This window comes from Orbicella franksi, chromosome 4, assembly GCF_964199315.1.
Source record: "Orbicella franksi chromosome 4, jaOrbFran1.1, whole genome shotgun sequence".
Lineage (NCBI taxonomy): Eukaryota > Metazoa > Cnidaria > Anthozoa > Scleractinia > Merulinidae > Orbicella > Orbicella franksi.
In genome coordinates this window covers 3,906,889-3,928,676 of record NC_138148.1, presented here as the reverse complement: position 1 = coordinate 3,928,676, position 21,788 = coordinate 3,906,889, and the positions used below count along the sequence as shown (strand labels likewise).

Here is a 21,788-nt window from a genome sequence, read left to right as displayed (position 1 = left end):
AGGGAAATAGTAATCAATCCGAAAGAACTGTTCGCGCACGAAGAGAGCTTGAGGGAACACGCGAAAGAAAAAAAATACGGTTCTTTTTGCGCGTTCAACGACGTGAGAAAAATTGCCGGACTCTACTGCCTCACATTCTCCGTCACGCAGCCCGGCCCGTCACGCGTGAATCTGCCAAGAGCGTGGCGTGTTCGTGGCGTGTGGGAAAGATGTAAGAATATGATTGGCCACTGGTGGTCAAGAGCGTCCGACCTTTGAGGTTGGCAAAACGACCGCGTCCGTCAACTTGCAAGAAGTCATCATTCGAATTTATTAATACAGTTGAATCAGAATGTCTGACAAAGGCGACAATCAAGCGGTACTATCTGAAATAACGGTAAGAGTTATTGCTTCAGGAAAACAAGAAAAGCTTTTCCAGTCTTACTTTGCTTTATAAATAAGATAATTCGATCATCGTCAGCTTGGAACTGTCTACATGTTTGGAAGGACTTCGCTCTTCGAGCTCAGGTTTGGTGCGTAATCAAGTTCATTTTGTTCCATGACTTTGATATCAACTGCTTTGTTGTTATTTTATTAGGAGAAAACAGTTAAAAGACGTGGACGCGGAAAGAAAAGAACGCCAACGAAAGTTATCAGAAAGGTAAAAAGGCATAAGCTTGCATTTGAACTTGTTTACAACAATGGCTGCGACCAGGTCGCGGTAAAAAGCCTGGACCTGGACGCGCTTCAAACTTTCGCGGTTCCTTGACTCGGTTTTTTTTTTCATACAAAGTAGTTTTCAAAGCTGTTCTTCAAATGAACGACAGATAAACTGATCCTAGACACAGCAGTGGAAGAAAACCTGCGGAAAAATTTCCTTGGCGAACGCTTCACTTGTTTTTAAAATGGCGCGCACATTGTTTTTCTTCTCGCCTAATAAATCTTTGCTCAGCGAACATCCTCTTACCGCTGTCAGTGTTCTTATCAAGCAAGGAAGCGTTTGTTTTTGTATGCGTTGCTGTATGGCTAGCGAATAAACCATTTGTAAAAAATAGTTAATATATTGGGCATCCTCCCTTCTTTCTCCCAACCTGTCGACATTTGCATCTGTGTAAATATAGAAAGAAATTATAGCAAAAAATAAATTGAAAACACTTTGCAGGGCTGCCAAAGTTGTCTCAGTTATTTGGGAGCTTACATTATCACAATTCTATTGTTATCCAACTTACAGTTTCATAGAGTACAAATACAGTGGAACACATTTTTAAAATAACAGAGTTTTAAAAATCTAGTTTTGCAAACTTGCTGAAATTGATTTGTATTTTCATGCATCCTATGGGCATGCCAAAAATGCTGCAAGATGTTTTAAAAAAGATATACAGTGATGAACGTCTGATGAAATTTTCGGGGCTAGGTGGGAGAGAGGGTTAACTTGTTGACTTATGGCACAGTTCTTCTCGAGTTCAGTTTAGTAGCACCCCCAGGGACTGAACCAAAGGAGAATGAAAGAGCCCAGAACTCAAACTTTTAGCCTTTATCTATAATGGTCTAAAACTCTTGAATGCTCTTATACTGACTTAAGCATCTCTTGGCAAGTGATGCCCTATCTAATCAAATGTGAAGCTGGACAAAATTCATGGAAGTTTCTGTTTGCACGTTGAGTGATTTTTCACAGTTCACTGTACTTTCGTCCTCCATTTCCTAAACTTGAATGATAGTCGATAAAAGGACTGTCATTCTCATTGAGCCTGCATAACTTTGTAGTTTGTACAAGTATAGTTTAACTTTTTTTCTCTATCTCTCCTCAAGTCTAAAAAGCGAAAACAGAATGGGACAATAGAAGATTTGTTGGTAAGTTTGATTTTCTTCTATCAGTTGATTTTTTTCAGCATAATTTTTTTTACCAGTTATTTAGAGAAACCAAACTGAGTTATCATGCAAAATGGCTAAATTTACCTCTTACCCTCAGCTCCCCCTTCCCTTGCCCAGGCCAACAAGAAGAAAGTAGGTCTGCAATGTGTACATATAGGATGATATTGTTGCATAATTCAGAATAGATTTTTAATATATTACTGTAAACTGTAAAGAAGTGATTAAGTCATATGACTAGTAGTAATCACAAAGAAAGTCATGGGCCTATAATTTTTTACAAAATTGACCATTATAATATTGGCTGTTATATCAACTTCAATCAAATTAGTCAGCTCGACATATTTTTTCTTATGCTTTACTTACTACAGTTTGTTGTGCAGAATGTGAGAGGTTTTTAATAGTATAGCTACAATTTGGTTCAACCTTGCAGAAATTAGAAGACAATTAAAAAATTCTAAATTACTTGGAACCAGTTCAGGGTCTCCCTGTTGCATGTGGGGGATCATTCCAGAGATCAAGGAACGACTTCACTGTTATATAATGAAATTTAGGTATTCTTAAGCCTTAAGGTGAGCCTAGTTGCTTGCAGACTAATTTTAGGTTTTCAGATCAATCATTTAGGGCAGTACAATTCTTGTCTCTCCTAACAAATATCAACAAAAACATTTAGTAAAACAGTCATACGCCACAAAATGTTTTGGCTTTGACTAAAAATAACAGAGGCAAATCCTTTGCTATAAACCCATCTCTTGTGTTAAACCTGTAAATGTGGTTTTGTATCTGATTGTGGCTGACTATTTGCTGAGCATTTGGAGGCTGCAATTGAGAATGAAATTTCAACATGCAAACAAACCCTGAAGTATCTGTTGAGCAGCTAAACAACTACAAGGTCTTAGTCTGTTGTCTCTCAATCTCTCAGCTTGATGTAAATACCTTTTTTTTAAGCTCCTATAATGTTGTACATTACTTAATTTAAATCATGGAACACCTGGAAACTAGCGAACAGTTAAGTGTGTACTTGTCCACGTTAAATAAAGTATGTCTATGTCTATGTCTTAGGAATGCAACTTAGCTGGAGTAGGAACATCCAGGAGCAGCAGTCACAATTAAAATTGGCCAATTTTCTCTTGATAAAGGAGAGGCTGAGGCTTTTAATAACAGTGGGAGCCAGTCCCCTCTCTAAATTATGTGCCATGACACCTAAGAAAATGATTACATTGTACCTTGTTACTGTCAACAGGCAAGTGGTGAACCCCCTGTTCCTCCACAAGGAGTGCCTCATCCTACACACTCGCTACCACAGCCTCCATGTAAAGTGCCTCAACCACTACAAACAGTGCCACAGCCTTCACATGTAGTGCCACAGCCTCTGCATGCAGTACAGCTGCTTCCAAATATGATGACTCAGACTCCACGTACTGTACCACCAACAGTTCCTCACCCTCCACATTCAATACCTCAGCCTGCACATACAGTACCTCACCCTCCACATACATTTCCTCAGCCAGCACATGCAGTACCTCAGCCTACACAAACAGCACCTTCCCTTTCACATCATGGTTCTATTGAGGGTTCTTCACATCCATCAAGTGTCCAATTCGCAGTGCCTCCCAATTTCTTTCCTTCACCAATGTTAAACAGCACACTGCAAACTCCTCTGCAGCATGGTGTTCAGCCTTCTTTGACAGCCTCCCAGTCTTCCACCATGAGCTTACTTAGTGCTCTTCAAGATGACAAACTGGGACTGATACTACCCATGTTAGTGAGGATGGAGCACAAGATTGATCAGCTTATGGCAATGATGGGATCTAAATCAAATACTGGAATGACTGGGCTCGAAATTGGAAACCAATCAAATGCCACAACAGCAGGAAGCCAGTCTAATGCCACAACAGTGAGATGCCAATCAGCTGCCACAACAGTTGGAAACCAGTCAAATGCAACAGCAATGGGAAACCAGTCATATTCCACGGCGGCAGCCAATCACATCCATCAGAATGCTGACATTATAGGAAACCAGTTAAATTCCCCTACGAGGGGAACCCAGAGAAATGCAACCATGAATAACCAGACAAACACAAATGTTGTAAGCACTAATCAGTCAAATGTTACCTCAACAGCAACCCCGTCAAATAACAACGCGCTTGCACCTCAGTCTAACACTGCGGCGATAGCAGTCCAGTCGAGTGCCTCAACGATGGAAAGCCAATCAAATACCAGCTCGAATGACACCACGTTGAAAAACCAGGGAGATGGAGACACCGCGATGGGAAGCCAACTTAAAGCCCTTACATCACTGTCATCATTTGTTCTCTCAAATTCACTCCCTGGAATGACGGCCAGTCAACGCATTCGGCTTGAAATGGCCAAGATAACTGAACAAACCTTGCCAGATGATCTAAACTTGCCAATATCGCGCGACGAGCTCATTGCCTTGCAAGCCAAGTCCACTTCTACGATGAATTTTGCCGTGCGACTGTTGCGCGAATTGTTCACGCGAGAGGAGCTAATTGGAAGAAACATTTCTGGAGTCCGAGGTAAAGACAGAGTAGATCCTGCCAGGATTGCAATAATCAAAGAAATCGTGTTCACGATTTATCGAACATCGCCATCAGACAAAGAACTGCTGTGGAGGTATTGCCACAAAGCGATGGATTCGTTTTTGCGTAAGATGCAACGCCCAATTGTGATTCAGAACCAGGAATCTACGTCGTGATTTCTTGCCTTTTTTCGGTGTACAAAATAATCAAAGGGAACCGAGCGTCAAAACAAATGGGTTTATAAGAGAGAAAAACACTAAAAGAGTGACGATAAAGTGATTGTAAAAAGGAATACATCACTTGCAAAAATTTCGAACGATTTTAATTTCGGACATAAAAAGTGTCCAAAAATAAAACCGTCCGAAATTTTTAAGCGTCCGAAATATTTTCAGTACAGTATAAAACTTTGAAGTACCTCCAACGCTCTTAGTTTCCTTTATGCCGGAATTTCTGCTCTAGTTGAGACACTGCTTGACATACGTAACGGGTTGGTAGAATTTGTGATATTTTCTCGTCGGTGTATTCGTAAAACTTGAGACTGCAGGAAAACTATCATTTTCACACCTAATGTTTCAGCCACTTTATAAGCTATGTTTCAGAAAAATGTCCGAAATTGTTGTCCGAAATTTGTACCAAATGAGATAAAAAGTTTCGCAAGTAATGTAACAAGACTGGTTAAGATTAATTTAAAAGCAGATTTAGACGATTGCTAACGCGAACTTGACTGTGAAATTGTTTGGTCTACGTATTGGAAGATCTTTCTGTAATACCCTCTCTATAGCTCTTTTATTATAACCTGAAGTGTATAATTTGCTTCTGTTATAACTCGTTATATTTCCATTTACAGCGTGTAAAACAATATTTATGTTACTTTTAAGTTGATAAACACAGGTGTGGACATTTTTGTTCTTTAAGTTATTGTTGTTCTAAAATTACTGTTGTCAGTTGTTGTCATGAAAAAGGGAAACCATAGTTACGGTTTGGATGAAAAAAAAAAATCAAAATTTCAAGTGCGCGTTTCTTTGGGGCGATCTGGATCAGGATCAGTGATCCAAGATCACTCAGATCATAGTGCATCGAAGGAACCAGTAAATCCATTCTATTCAGATTCATCGGTTTCTCTGATGCACCATGATCCGAGTGATCTTGGATCACCGATCCTGATCCAGATCATACCAAATGAACGTACAGACCAGCAGATCTGCAACTCTTTGTCGTTACTAAAAGGAAGTTTGAGTGACTGTGTGTCTTGGAATATTTATGTGAACGTTGTATTTTGTTTTGTCAATTTAATAATGGAAAAAGCAGAGCCTGTGAATCAGTGACTGGTGGTACCGCGCTTGACTAGTCTCTTTAGCCTGAGTGAACAAAAAAACTGAATGTCAAAAGTCTTCTTTAAGTTTAGTGCGCTTTTTCAACCCTCTCTGGTTCGCTTCAAGCGCGCGACAAGAAACGAGTGATTTTCATCCGCTAGTTAGTTCACTACCAACCTCGACATAATAAGAGAGACTAGAGACTATCAAACCAGCAGATTAAATATTTAAAGACCCTTTTCGTCAATAAAAATACGTTTTTTTCTGCATTTCCGGAGATACTCCGTGCGTACGGGCGTAACGCATGTGCGTACCTCCGGAAATCCAGGAAACAATATAGTTATTGATGCAAGCATCTTTAATAATGAAATCGGCTGGTTTGACAGCCTCTTGTCTCTGTTATTAAAACCACTACAATTATATTGTCCCAAAGGTTGACACATAAACAAACATATTAATTAAGTTACCAAATACTCAACATTACTTTATGTATTGATTTGTGAACCTTTTCCCTTAAAGACATGGGAAATGGCATTTCCGAGCTCCTAAAAATATAAATTTCTTGTGGGGCATGCCCCTGAACCTTGCTAGCACCTTTGGCACTCGCTAAACTTTGTCTTTGGCGCGTGCTCCATGGAAAACGCACGCTACACCCTGTCTCTTTCAGTGTTTGGACACGCAAGGGATCCTCGTCAGTGTTCGCTTTTAAAATTGAGGTGTCCGCTTAAGAAAGCTTAAGACGTCCTTGTCCGCTTATTTTAAGGCATCCTCATAGTACAGGGGGGTTCATTGCAAAATGCTTAAACGACTTCTATGACAAAGCAAACCACGACGGCAACGGCAACGAGAACGCCACCAAACAAAAGGTTTCCTGAGTAGAACAAAATGGCCGTGCACGTGCGTTCCGTTATAAGTCTTCGTACATTTCTTTGCCGTCCTCTACACATCAACAATGTGAAATTACTAAGTTCTGCGTATTTTGGAGAACGAGTGAAAAGAATTTTATTTTCTCACCTCTTGGCTGTGCACGTGGCACAGCTGGTGCAAGAATTATTTTTAAAGTCGGTCATTGACAGAACCTGGATTGTAGAAAGTACCTCTTCGATTTTTTTGTTTTTGTTTCTTTTTTTCAAAATTTTTTTCAGCAGTTTTTGATGTGCGGGAAATTTTTTTTTGGAAATTGTCCAGCACCCCCCCCCCCCCCACCCCCCGTTCATAAAAGTAATAGTCCGTCCGTACATAACAGGAAGGGCGAATGTACCCTCCCCCTATTTGCGTGCTGTCCAATATTTCAATTTTTCTCGCGCGCGAAGCCAAAACGGAAAAGCCAAAAGTGCTCAGAAGAGCCGCTCAAATATCGTATTTTGCTGCCGAAAGAGGTTTGACTCAGTTGAATAAATACAAGTTCAGAATTCGAACGAGCCGCACAAAATGAAGCAATGTGATTGGCTAATTAGCGACCGTCGCCTGTCACTCACTGCAAGTCAGTCTCAGCAACGAAACTCGAACGCGTTGTTCGATCAATCTGCCAGTTTATGAACACTGCGTACGGTCGCAATTTTTATGCAATGTCGGACTCAGCTGTCCATGAAGAACTTGAAGAAATAGAACAGGAAAACACGGTAAAGTATTTCTTCATTGCTCGTAAACACAATTCAATTGTTTTTTTTTGAAGATCGAAATGGGATCGAATTTCACTATGAAAGGGTAATATGAACAGACAAGGTCGCAGTGCAAACGAAGAAGGGTTGTTACGAATTACGCTTAATTTCCTCTCATATCTCCCCAGGATCAAACTGTAGGATGTAAAAGAAAAGGGAAAGTGAGAAAAGGGAGACCAAGAAAAACAGTTGCACAGGTATGTCCTTCAATTTTTAGATGTAAGTAGTAATTTTGCCGAGTATTGAATCGAACGCGGTTTTGTGGCAAACGATGGCTGCGATCGCATCGCGGTGAAGATGTGTTGTTTTCACACGTGTTTTTGACCGCATCTCACAACGATTCGGGCAATCCTGACGTTGTGTTTAACTAACAACTTCTTGATTTAAAGTAATTACTCCAAAAAAAGGTACTGGTATGATATTGTACTCACAATGGCGACTTGTTTTTGCACTTTGCCCGCCATTTTAATATGGCGCCGGAATAATTTTGTGACGGTTCTGCAGTCGCGTCGTTAAAAATGCTTTCAGTTGTCGTCAAACTAGCGCTAGTGCTTTGTGCATGAAAATCGTGAGGAAATTCTTTTATATCGTAGATAATCCTTGACTAAACTTTTGTTATCCATCAAATTCAATGAATACCTCATAGCTAAGAAAACTTTTTGGCGGATGGGTAGCATAGTACAGCATAAGAGGGAGAGGTGTTGATGGTTTTATTTATTTGGAGAATTTTCAAGCGAAATAGGCTTTAATCTAATATCAGTGACTAAAGAATTTGTAGGATAAGTCCTTATATTTTGAAAGCAAAATTATGTACTAAGTAAGTGGTCAGGTCTCAAACAGGATTGAAGCAAAAAGATATTCCAGCCTCCCCCACCCCACCCCCCGACTCTAGAAGAAACCCTCGAGTAGGTTAGCCATTAGGTATCCATGAATGCAGAGTTCACTGGATTTCAAGAATTAAAACATCTACAGGTAAAACTGTAGAATATATATGAGAGTGAATATCCCAGGCTCCTATATGAAAAGGTCGCAGATGCTCATCATCTCGTTAAGGCCGATATAAATCAAGGATTCTGGTCTCGCTTAGGGTGTTGATGATGAAACGCCACTATTTTAAGCTGTCAAAGTATCTTTTAGGGTGCACCCACTCGTAGTACATAAATCCGTGATTGCACTCACATTCATGTAATGCCTACCTATACTAATTACAGATTTATTGTCCAATCTCAGCTTTTAATGTCTCCAATTTTTCTAGTAAAAGTAAAATCTGGAAAACTGCTGGTCTTTTACCCTGGTTCAAAGCTTTTCAGAAATTTAGAGATTTTTTCGTCCATACCCATGTTTGCATAGCCCAAATGGCCAAAGTTAAATAAAACAGGATACAAGTTTTTCAAACTACAGGGCTTTTTAACAGTGCAAATATGGGATGTATCAGTAATTTTTCAGTATAGCTCTTGGGATTTATTTCCCAGTAGATTTCTTTTCTTCTTCTTTAAATTTTTTTTTTTTAAATGTTGCTTTGTTTATCTCTGCATTACTAGTAGCACCCTTAAAATATTTTTTTTAATTTTGCTTTGTTTACCTCTGCATTACTAGTAGCACAAGTGGCCCATCAGGCCAGAGCTTATTTCTGGTTTCAGTAGTATTAAAAGTGACTGAGAGTTTTTCTACTCTCCCTACATGGGATGCTTGTCCACCACTGGTTACTCCCAGCATTAAATTCATCAGTACCCATTTATGCACCCGGCTAGAAAGAGGTGCTGTGAAAGTTTAGTGTCTTGCCCAAGAACACAACACAATGTTCCTGACTAGGGCTCCAACCTGGACTGCTTATCCTGGATGGAAGCAAACTTGTTTTTGTACCTGTGGCAAAATATTACTAATAAAACTTAAACTAAACTTAAACTTAAACTTAAATTAACAGTGAGGCCACTGCACCACTGTGAATGTATTAATGCCCAAATATCTCATAAAGGACAAATCCAAAAAATATCAATCTTTTGAAAAATCACAGCAGTTACTCAAATATTGTCAATTTCGTACTGCAAAATATCCTTTGCACCTCATCGAGGCTCCCTGGTTAGCAATTCTGCATGACCCTCTTAAATTTTCTTCGGTGGCCATGGTAATGGAAGTGAAAGAAGTTGTGATATGACATGTAAATGCACTGGTTTTGTTAGGGATGGGTGAAAAGGAGAAAATTGTCCACTACCAGAATTATTAGTATAGGAGGAATTTGGTGTGTGTGTGTGGGTGGGTGGTGGGGGGGGGGGGGGGGGGACAGGGATTGCTTGCCCCCTGCAGTTTATTGTCAGGAACAGTTTCCAAAGCTGGAAATTAACACTGATGTCAAGTTCATTGCACTCTGATTCATTACCTATTATAGTCTAAAATTATGCTTTTTGCATGATGCCTAATTTTTCGGGCAAAAGAAATTGAACCCCCCTTAAAGCTACTTAGCCCACTGCTAACTCCTTCTAAGTTTTGCGGTAAGATTTACACCTCATCTACATTAAAACATTTTTTAGGCTCCCACAACAATGGAACCTTCTACCCAGCAGTTACCTCCACAGCTAGAATCTCAGCCACCACAATCAACAATACAGCCTACAGAAGTGGCATTGCAGCCTCCACAAACAGTAATGCAGCCTCCTGGAGAAGCAGGTGTGCATGAGCCTTTGCAGTCAGTACTGCAGCCTCCACAAACAGCACATCAACCTCCACAATCAGTGCCTGTGCCTTTGCAATCAGCACTGCAGCCTCCAGATGGAGCATCTCACACTCCTGCTACTTTACTGCGGCCTCCACAAACAGTGCCTGAACCTTTGCAATCAGCACTGCAGCCTACTAAGGCAGCACCCCAGCTTCCACAAACCATGCCTCACCTTTCAGCACATCAGCTTCCTCAAACAGAGCAGCAGCCCCAAACAACACTTCAGCCATCACAAACAGTGCCTCAGCCTTCACTGGCACTTCCACCTTCACTCATATTAATCCAGCGTCAACAAGCAACACCCCAGCTGCCAGAAGCAGTCCCTCAGCCCTTACAAGGAGCACCTCAGCCTTTGCAAACAGGACTGCAGCCTCCACAAACAACCCCTCTGCTGCCACAGACAGTGCCTCAACCATTACAAACAGTATCTCAGCTCCCACAAAGTGTATACCAGCCACCACCAACAATGCCTCAGCCTCTACACACAGCGCTTTATCCTTCACAAGCAATTCTGCAGCCTCCACAAACTGTGCTTAATTCTCCCCAAACTGTGCTTCAGGCTCCACAAACATCACTTCAGCTACCACAAACAGTGATACACCCTTCATACACGATGTTTAAGCCTCAACAAGCAGCACATCAGCCTCAACAGACAGTACTCCAGTCTCCACAAGTAGTAGCTAACCCCACTCCACATCATGGAACGTTTGAGAGTAACCCACCTTCAGCACCATTTCTCCAATTCACAATGCCTCCCAATTTCTTTCCTTCACCAGTGTTAAACAGCACACTGCAAACTCCTCTTCAGCATGGTGTTCCGTCTTCCTTGACAGCCTCTCAGTCTTCCACCATGAGCTTACTTAGTGCTCTTCAAGATGACAAACTGGGACTGATACTGCCTGTGTTAGTGAGGATGGAGCACAAGATGGATCAGATTATGGCATTGTTAGGAGCTAGATCAAGTGCTGGAATAAATGTGATGAAAATGGAAAGCGAGCTGAATCCCGCCATGACAGGAAACCAGTCAAGTGCTGCTATGAGGGGAAACCAGTTGCCTTCTAGTATGACAGGCAAACAATCAAATCCTGCCACAATAGGAAATAAGTCAAATTCAACTTTGGCAGGAAACCGGCTGAATCAAGGAAACCAGTCAAATGCCATCACGATTGAAAATCAGTCAAATACCGATACCAATGCGCCTCAGTCTAACCCTTCGGCAATGGAAACATCGACTTCCTCCACGATGAACACTAATTTAAATGCTAGTTTGACAGAAGACGACACCTTGGAGGAAAACCAGGGAGATACCGACGTCGTGATGGAACCAAGTGCTGAAACTGCCAAGCAGACAACCCCTTCAGGCACTGGCAAGTCTACAGCTCAAGGACGTGCAATGCAACACAAAATGGCGAAAATATCTGAAAATACCTTGCCAAATGATTTAAACTTCCCCATATCGCGTGACAATATTATCGCATTACAAGCAAAGTCCACATCTACAATGAACTTTGCTGTGCGGTTGATGCGCGAAATGTTTACCCTAGATGAACTAGAGGGGAAGAATATTGCAGGAGCGAGAGGAAAAGATCGAGTGGATCCTAACAGGGTGGAAATAATCAAAGACATTGTTTTCCAGGTTTATCGTACTTCGCCATCAGACAGGGATTATGTTTGGAGGTGTTGTCGTAAAGCAATGGACTCTTTTATGCGTAGGATGAAGCGTGAACGGGTTCTGAAGAACAAACTTGCTGTTGTCACTGAAAGTAACTGACACATTTTGATAAACAAGTTTTCCTTTTCTTCAAATTAATTCGATGATAGCGGGATCTTTGTTAGTTTAGTACTTACAATAGTCTATTCCAGTCGTCAGGTTGTTTGGGGAGCAGCGCAAAAATACGTCTAGAGAGAAAAATGGGGGAAGCGAGCCAAGGAACCCCTCCCCTATATTCCCCTCGCCGCTTTTTCTCGTTACGCCGAACTCAACCTGAATCCCAGAACCCTTTCCCCCACTCCCAAGTGAGGGAAAGGGTTCTGAGATCGAGGTTGCGCCCAACTAACGGAATGGCAGGAAAGGCTAGTAAAGTATGAATCAGGTATGCTGATATGGTTTGAGATTGAGATATTGTTTTCTTTAAAAATTATCATGGACGTTTTTGCAGCTGTTGCAGGACGTAGCTTTTCAGTTTTCACACTTTGGAAGTGCTTTGAGTTATTTTAGGGACTGATTACATGGCGAATTTCAGCCCGGGCTGAAATTTCAGCCTGGTTAGCCGGGCTGAAATTTCAGGCCGGCTTCTGAAACAAATTTTCATGAAATCAAATTGGCGATTACATGGAGAAGGATTCAGCCCGGGCAAACGGGCTAAAAAGTCTGAAAAAATCCCATGTAATCAAAACGGAATTTCAGCCCGGGCTGAAAAGCAGGAAATAAGATGGTTACCGCTACGAAGTAGAAGCTATCTCAGTGGAATAAAGGCGATAAAATAGAGAATCCCTCTAATTTTAAAGCTCAGATGGAATATAAGAACATCGTGACAAGGCTAAACAGCACGAGGCTGTCAGGGAGGCCATGAACTCGGCAAGCTCGAGGACATATTTTCTTTATATGCAAGTACGTCTTTCTGGCTAAGAGAGAGGTTTCGTTTCAGTTCCATCATCATTGTAGGGTGTTACTATCCCAAAAAGTTAAAAATTGAGCGCCAACAAAAGGTCAAACTATGACAGAAGCAATGCGCCTATTTTCACGATTCGTGTTCTCGGCGCCATTTTGATTCTCTGGAGACTTTTCGCACACAATTTCATATTTGGCGCCGAGGCTAATATTTCAGTCCGGGCTGGAATTCGTCATGTAATCAGGCCCTTAGAGCTGTAAGTACTCCAACCCTGTCGACGTATGTCACCCTCATCAGCCAATCAGGTCTAAAAGCAACTACTCTCTCTTATTTTCAGCGCATTTTCATCAGTTACGTTTTCCCGCCTTTGCCACATAAGTGTTTTCCCGCTCCTTTTTAATTCTTTGACAAATTTGTAGTACGATTTGATCAGTATTCTTGAGCTTACTGACGCATCTCGTTCGTTTGAACTTGTTCATTTTAAAGGTTACTAGAAAGTAAGCGAAACTGTGGAATTAAACTTGGACAACGCACACACCTGCTGCTGGCTATTCCGTTTTACGTAGGCGTTTTAACCGTTGGCTTTTTGGTTTCGCTGAAATTAACGATTTTATGTTTACAACTTCTCTGGATCAGTATTGTGTTCAATAAAAGAAAGTGCAAGTAAAGAATTTCCAGTCTTTGAATGATGTGTTATATTTCTATGTACCCCATTCCCTCATCCCCGCCTTATGCCGTTTGATTGCCGAACTAGCTGATATGTGAATGGTAATCCAAAATGATCCGTGGCTGCGTGGCACAGTAAACAGTTCAAAAGTTATAAATAGTAATAATTCAGTGCCAAAATAAATTCAATTATATTGCAGACGTTGCGGGTTTAGCCCTTACTTAGTGCTAAGTTTATTTTTGAACAAAGCTAAACTTAGCACCGAGGAAGGGCCAGACCCGAAACGTCCACTATGTAACTGAATTTATTTTAGCCCTGAGTTATTACTATTTATAACTTTTTAGCTGATATATGGGTTCTGATATGGGTTATTGACCAAGCGTGAGGTCAAGGTGACTGGATATTGGCCAAGAGGTTTTTTGCTTGTTTATGGACCGAGAAGAAGTCAACGTCCATAAAAAAAAACAACAAAAACAGAATGAGGCTGATATCCAGCCATACCGAACAGACTTGGTCAATATGGGATAAAAGAAAAAAAAAAAGAAAAAATGATCTTCGGAGAAATTTTTCTTGTGGGACACAGCGCCTAATCCCTTGCGGACAAGCTTTTGGGGGTTGCTTCCATCAAGCAAACTCTATGCCAATGTCTTTTAGCTTCGTTGTGGACCGGGGATTAATGGAAGGGTGATAACTAAGTCGAAAACAGACTGTACTAGACCGTAGCTAGGTTTCGGTTCCGTTCTTTAGTATTCGGCGAAGCTCCATCTTAAACACCTGAAACATGACATACATCAGAATCTCACTCAGGATTAAGCATTACCGCAAGAAATGTTCAGCTGGTCCTAGAGGCCAAGTAGAATGGAAAATAATTCTTAGAAGTACTGTACCTTTATACTACTGGCTTCAGTTTTGTTGCACTAAATTTATCACCCACCCATTTGTGATATAATTTTCTATTGTTGACGCTGAAAGTTTTCTGATGAAATATCATATTTTGTGGTGCCATGGAAGCAGAAATTTAGAAAGAATATGCAAAGATGACGACAAAAGAATATTTTTGTTGATTGTTTGATTGGTTTCTCAAGATCTAACATGTCCAAGTTAGCTTTCAAGCCATTCGTTGATTTTCCACTTACCCTTGTGACGTCACTGAATGGAGTATATCCGGGTCCTTTTCTGATGAAATACCGCAGGTTGGTGGTGTCATGAGCCAGCCGGACTAAAATATCAACAAAGAAAGTGGCTCGATTCGCCAAAACGAAAATGTTGCCCTAGCAAGATCTGCAGATGATTCCTGATGGTTTCGAACTATGAATTTAGTTTGTTAACAGTGACTTTACTTCGAAAATGGAATCCTTTATCCATTTGTTTGAAACACCATCAGGAAGTGGGACCCAAACTACCCGGGCATCTATGCCAGAGTGCCTGCCTCCCGAGGTAAACAGTGAGTTTTGCGCCCATTTTACCCGCATTTCTGTCCGTTAAGTAAACGTGTGCTTTCTGATCTTGTGCAGGTCGAAGAAGGAAATGTGGAATATAAGGTACGGTTTTCTTTAAGGCTCTGGTGTTGTTGGTAATTTGCAGTTTTCGAACTGAAAAGCAGGCCCCTTCTGTAACTTGCGCGGGAAAAATTATGTTCGTAAACATAACCGACTTTTCCAGACATAATTTTTAATCCTGTTTATCGCTGCGAGGATACGAGAAACATATGTCAGGCTAAAGCGATTATTCTCTTTCTGGAAATGGTTACTGAGTTGAACATTGAGCTTAAGCATATGTCGCCATCTTGTTTGTAAAATGCAAGATTATAATTTAGTGTTAGTTTTGTCTTCGTGGCATCTTTCGTCTGTACGAGACCTGAAATTTATTCAGGCTTATTATAAACTTCTGCCCCGACGACAAGTTAGTCCCGTTGAGATGAACTTAATTTTTTTCTGTGAATTTGGAATCATTTCATGAAATAAGGTATATCGAATATTTTTCTTCCTTGGGTGAAATTAGCTGACGTAGTTGTGTTGGAAGATGGAGAATTTACCCAGGACAGTTGTTATGGTGTTAAGACTAAGGTAACAGGTGTCTCAAAACGTAATAACAACCCTGGTCATTACTAATGTCTAACATTACTGTGACAGCTGAAGCTTGTAAACCCTTCTCCTTCTCGCCTTGAGCACTTAGTCACACAAATGAAGTGGCGTCTTCAGGAAGGTGAAGGAGAAGCAATTTACGAGATTGGTGTGGAGGACAACGGCATGTTTGTTGGTCTCACAAGAGAAGAGCTGGACTCTTCCCTCAGTACACTCAATGTCATGGCATCAAAATTAGGAGCTCACACTACCTTGCTGCGACGCCATGTGGTGGAAAATATCTTTAATGGTCCCAGTAGGCAGGTGGCAGAAGTCCTTGTCCGGCGCGTGCCAGATGATCAACAAGTGAGTAAGATTTTGTGGTTATCAGGTAGTTCACAATTACAGGCAAGCTACTTAATATAGGATGACCATTTACAAGAGAGAAGGGTGGAGAGACCTCATTTGGTCGCCAAAGGCACATGTGGGTATGGGATAGGGTCATCTGTAGATCTACAGGATATTTCTGTACAGTGGTTTAAGTTAGTGATCTTGAACATTCTGTTCCAAGACGCAAATAATAACAGATTATACGTATATAAGTTTGCAAGGTGCATGCTGTGGCCAGCCAGATTAACAACTACTGAAACTGAGGAGTTACACTTAACAGAATGACAATTTGGGTGTCATTGGCTTCCCTTGACAATTGTATTTTGTCAATGTATTTTCAGTTCATTGACATAAGACTTGCAGTGCTGGGAAATGTTGACGCTGGAAAGAGCACATTACTGGGCGTCTTGACCCATGATGAATTGGACAATGGTCGTGGACGGGCAAGGTTGAACCTTTTCAGACATCTGCATGAAATTCAAACTGGAAGAACATCGAGTATCAGCCATGAAATACTGGGATTTAACAGCAAAGGAGAGGTATGCACATAAATCAAAAGGCTATCGATAGTAAGCTCTACATTGTCGCTATGAGGTTGTCAATTGCTATGTAAGGCGAGTTTGGCAAGTAAGATTTTCATCTTGGGGCTAATGATTATATTGCAATGTTATCTAATAACTATTTTGTACAAAATATAATCTTAATATCAGATTACCAGATTGTGTGTACGTAATATTTAAAATGCTATATTATAATGGAATCTGTCTGTTTATTCATTTGAAGTATTATTTAAGTAACAGTAGATGATAGAATCATAAGTTATCTCAGGCTAGGCTAGAAATTACTTAAAGCCTTCATATATAGAAATTTTATTGTGTTGTATGTACTTATCATGGTGTTTTTGTCCAGGTTATCAACTACAGTGAATCGCGGACAGCAGAGGACATTTGTGAACAGTCATCTAAGCTGATAACTTTTATCGATCTTGCTGGACACCACAAGTACCTGAGAACAACAATATTTGGTTTAACTGGCCATTCCCCAGATTTTGCTATGTTGGTAATTGCCGCAAATGCTGGTATTGGTAAGAGATGCACATGTTCAACTGATCTACACCTGTCTTTCAAAGAATACATGTAGCATCTCTTTTACATGGGTTTCTAAAAGTGCTGACTTGATGTTTCTTCTTCATGTTTAGTGGGAACTACTAAAGAACATTTAGGCCTGGCCATGGCTCTGAAAGTACCAACCTTCGTCATAGTAAACAAGACAGACATCTGTTTACCAGCAATGGTAGAACGAACCCTGAGAGTACTTGATCGACTTCTAAAATCTCCTGGCTGTAATAAAGTACCAGTTGTTGTCAGAACAGAAGATGATGTGATAGTTGCTGCTACTAACTTCACCTCTAATCAGTAAGTTCACACTTGAATTGTCACATTTCCATCACTTCCTTAATTTAAATAATCCAGTCATTATCTCTTTACCAGATGATCGCTCTTTTATTACAATCCTTTAAACCCAAGATCTACTGGGCTTAAAAAATGTTATTTACTACTGTTTTTTCCCAAGGAGAGAAAAACACTGTGGAAAACGTCTCAGCTGCTTAAGAACTTTGCTCTCTGCTCCCTTTTTTTGACTCATGAGACATTGAATAAATCTAGAAACATATAAATACCAACAATCATCCGCTATCAGACCACACCCACTAAGCAGCATAATCAGACACTTTGTCATAGTCCCACATACATAAAATGTTATGCAACATTTTCAGCCTTTGACAAACAGACTCCTCACTTTTTCTGGTTACATCCTAAAGGTGTCAGCTACGTGTAATGGGAGGTTTGCTCTTGATCATATTTTATTGCTGACTGAGATAATATCTTTTTCTTCTTTCAACTTCAGGGTAACACCGGTGTTCACTGTGTCCTGTGTAACAGGAGAGAATCTGAATCTTGTCCGGAAATTCTTGAATCTTGTGCCTCCAGCTCGATCACCCTTGGATCAGGAGAAACTAGCTCAAGAATGTACCGAATATCAGGTAAGTACGTGTTTCCCAGCTCTTGTAGACTTGCCGAGAGCATTCATTTGTTTTGACATCCTTAGACTTTGCAGCTAGAAGAGTATTCAGGCATATTTCACCAATCTCTATAGCCATCAGACGAGTATAATCTGTTTGTATTATCGTTATTTAGTATAAACAACATTGTTACATTGCTGTGTGTACTGAATTTAATAACAATTTTGTGTATGATGTGTGTGTTGCAGGTTGATGAAATATTCAATGTTCCAGGTACTGGTCCCGTTGTTGGTGGCACTTTGGAGAGGTGAGCAGTGATACTATTATTGCTCTCATATTAGAGTGTAGCTCACAGAGACAATGCACTTGACTAAAAGGTCATAGTTTTCAAAACCTTGAAAGAATGTGTAGGGTTGTGGCATAAAATTGTGGCCGTCATGCATGTAAAGATGTGGCTGCTAGTGAAAGTTCAGCTGTAGTTACTGTTTAGTGCCCTCCTTCCAATAAGTGAACTCATCTAACAAGTGCTCTCCCTTGAGTGCTGTGTTTTTTACATCTAATAAGTGCCCCTATTCTAATAAGCACCCCATAGCAAAAGTGACATTCAAGGCATTGACATAGAATAGACTGATTAGACAAATAAATTATGAAGTCTACTTTCTCATCTGAATGTAATATTGAACGTTATGCCTATCAGTTCCCCTTGCGCTACATTTCTTGAGCTGCCAAAAGTAAATTGTTGGTGATCATGGCTATTTTGTTTCTTCAGGGGTGTTCTTCGTGAAGGAGATCAACTGCTCTTAGGTCCCTCTATTGACGGACACTTTCGGCCAGTGACTGTGACATCAGTGAAGAGAAACCGAGCTGCTTGCCGTGTGGTCCGCGCAGGCCAAGCTGCCTCTGTGGCTATCAGTGGAATTGATAGGAGTTTACTAAGACGAGTAAGATAGAGCCAATCTCTAGTATTTGCGTGTGGTAAAAATGTTTTACAAGCCAATTGAAAGCATTTGAAAGTTATTTGCTTCACTGGCGATTAGCTGTGCAGGTCAATCTGAGCACTGTGTTGTCTCACCACACCTGGCCCCAGTTGTTCAAAGACTGGATAATGCTCTCCATTGGATAAATCACTGTCCAGTGGTTAAGTGTCCACAAAACAAACTACGCTATCCGCCAAATAGTGATTTATCCAATGGATAGCATTATCCACCTTTGGAACAACCCAGGCATGCAAGTCAATTGGCTCAAAGGTTCACTCTTATAGTGTCAATACTCTTTATTATACAACCTGTGGTTAAGCAGTTGGTGTGTCAGAGTTCGATGACGGTTGGTAGTCAGAGCCCCTATAACTGTCATGTATAGTCTCAGTAGGCAAAACACTTGTCTACAATTGGCATATGAGTTGATATCCCCAGATTGTTGTTGATAAAAAAAAATATCAACAAGTCTACAAATAGTAATGCTAGAAGGTAACCTGCCTTCTCTATGGGAGTAGTGACAACAGATTTATTGCTACAGAAACTGGAATTGTAGACTTTTAGGTACCTTGAAAGGGTGGTTATTACAGAGAGAATTTTTGGGAACCATTATTTGTGTTTACCGGTACTTTATCTTGTTTACATTTGTTACAGGGCATGGTTCTCACAGATCCAGTTCAAAAACCTCGCTCCTGCTTGGGATTCTGGGCAGATGTGTTTCTTCTGTTCCATACTACATCAATAAGCAAGCGTTTCCAGGCAACTGTGTACATAGGAAATGTTATTCAGACAGCAGTTATTGAGGAGATGAACAAGGTATAGAAGAAGTGCCAGCAAATCTTAATAAACAAATTTTTCAGTAACACTGGTAGTGGTTGCCATATGGCTATGGCTTGAACTCTAGAATAGAATCAAGCAGTCACACCTCTCCACGATAGCCACCTTGGGGACAGAGGAAAGTGGCCGTTGTAGAGAAGGAAATCGGGTTTTGTATACACTGTTCATCAGTCACTGATTAATACCCATTATCAAGAGTTTATTGTGGCAGTTGGGACATGCGTTAGTGAGTGAATGTATGTGTCATCCGCCGCGACAAAAAAACCATTCCATTGTAGAGAGGTGGCCATTAGTAGCGGTTTGATTGCACCTGTAGTCTAGGATTGAGCTCTAGCCAGATTCACTGTGTTGTAACTTTACTCTCAATTGGTCTCCCTCCACTAAGGAGAATAATGGATTCCAGTAAAATGTCAGGGCAGCTTGACAAAATGTTGGGGGAAATCCGCAATGTACACCTGTACTTAATAGACAGAATGGTTATGAAACCTGGCAAAGTTCTTTGTTGTATGTTTTTGTTGACTATTTTGGGGATTGACCCTGCACAAAACCTGGCAAAATACAAAAGGTGGGTTATATGTGCTCATACAACTAAGCAATAGAATTTACAATTATGTAATTCATGCATAGTCAGTGAGCATAAAACAAAAGATGAGCAGGGTCAAGGACCTACCAACATCAATTTTAGCCTGTTTGTTTGCTTCTTTGATGTTTACCAGTGCATCTTAACCAATTTCCTCCATTAACTGATGGTACACCATACAACATACATGAATTAACCTTTCATACAATTTGACCTAGCAACATTGCATCTGAGAACTGACCCATAGTTTAACGCTCAGCTGTTGTTTTTCAGGAGTCCTTGAGGACTGGCCAGAGAGCAAAAGTTCGATTCAGATTCATCAAACAACCTGAGTACATTCGCCCAGGATCAAGGATCTTCTTTAGGGAGGGGCATACTAAGGGAGTTGGGCAGGTCCAGAGTGTGATTAAATACAGTCATGACACTGATAGATAGCACTGATACACACAAAGGATCATGGGAGTGGTTACCAGTCCTCGCTCTGTTGATTTGGTTGAGTGAAAATGACACCGATAGATAGGACTGATATGCACAAAGGATGGTGGGAGCGATTACCAGTCCTCGTTCTGTTGGTTTCGTTGAAGGAAAATGTTTGCGTTTTGGACAGACAGTGCCTAGGCTCCTCGCTGGTTATCTGAAGTGACATCTGGTCGAGGGAATGAAATCGCGCGCGGTTAAGATCTCGTTTGGAGGAAGTTTTAAGTATTTTTTAAAGCAGGAGTGGCAAAGATATTTTATGCATGGGTGTTGGAATGACTAGCAAGGCTCACTTGCAAAGCAAACCCTAAGAGAAGTGGTTTGACCTTGTGGAAACTAAGGACAAGACTGCTAAAAACGCTGGTCATCAAGAAGAGACTTTAACTTACAGTTCACTTATACTGTATTGCCCAGTCATACCAAATATTGCATTTGTCTGAAAGCTGCAAAAATATTTCGTGCGTAGAGACGTTTCACCGAACCTGACTGACTGAATTGGAAGTTACTAAACTTAATGACAACTGGAGGGGATGGGAGTGGGGGCTTTTTTTTTCTGTAATTTTCAGACCAGTGTGAATGGTTGGTGTGAATGAGTTGCATTTTAAAGAACGTTCGTAAAGAGTGTTGGAAATCAGTAACTTATGGTCATTACAGAGGTTTTTGTAGACTGCAAATATTTTCCGATTTTATAAGACCCCTACTTACTAGAGCAAGCCGTGGAACAACATTCATAGAACTCAGTGGCATACAAATAACGTGGGGTTACGTAATGGTTATTAGGTGGATTGTGTTGGATAAGCTGAAATATCAGCTGGTACCAGAAAAATTAATAAGTACCTTGCAGCAACCCGACGATGGTTTTAAATTTTTACCATGTATACACACAATTTGGTGGTTTTAACAAGTTTTAATTTTCCTGTAAATATATAAACTAATTAAGTATCGACTCTGGCCGAAGTCTTTATACGGAAGTTTTAAGAATCCATTGATGCCGAACTGGCTTTACCAGAAGAATTAAATTTGGGTTGCCTTAAATTGCTTCTTTCTTTTATGTTAACAGAGCATGGCTCGATTCAGGCTGTAAACTTTT

The 21,788-nt window shown here is 40.6% G+C and overlaps 2 protein-coding genes across 3 annotated transcripts; both read left to right on the top strand.

The window, feature by feature from the left end:
• The first annotated feature begins 269 nt into the window (after positions 1-269).
• On the top strand, positions 270-13,525 carry LOC145485998 (uncharacterized). 2 transcript variants are annotated; one of them, XM_081464688.1, is made up of 4 exons: positions 270-376; positions 578-640; positions 7,494-7,562; positions 9,894-13,525. In XM_081464688.1, the coding sequence occupies exons 1-4, from the start codon at positions 332-334 to the stop codon at positions 11,847-11,849; spliced, it is 2,133 nt and encodes a 710-aa protein (XP_081320814.1). In that variant the 5' UTR covers positions 270-331; the 3' UTR covers positions 11,850-13,525. The 2 variants fall into 2 exon arrangements, with proteins under 2 accessions (XP_081320814.1, XP_081320815.1); XM_081464689.1 differs by lacking the exons at positions 270-376; positions 578-640 and adding an exon at positions 7,070-7,326.
• Positions 13,526-13,674: 149 nt separating this feature from the next.
• Positions 13,675-21,756, top strand: LOC145486005 (GTP-binding protein 2-like). The gene is made up of 11 exons (XM_081464698.1): positions 13,675-14,794; positions 14,872-14,898; positions 15,490-15,786; positions 16,152-16,349; positions 16,720-16,894; positions 17,009-17,225; positions 17,716-17,851; positions 18,079-18,137; positions 18,600-18,771; positions 19,459-19,620; positions 20,495-21,756. Exons 1-11 carry the CDS (start codon positions 14,705-14,707, stop codon positions 20,654-20,656), a joined length of 1,695 nt encoding a protein of 564 aa, XP_081320824.1. The 5' UTR covers positions 13,675-14,704; the 3' UTR covers positions 20,657-21,756.
• Positions 21,757-21,788: the final 32 nt, after the last annotated feature.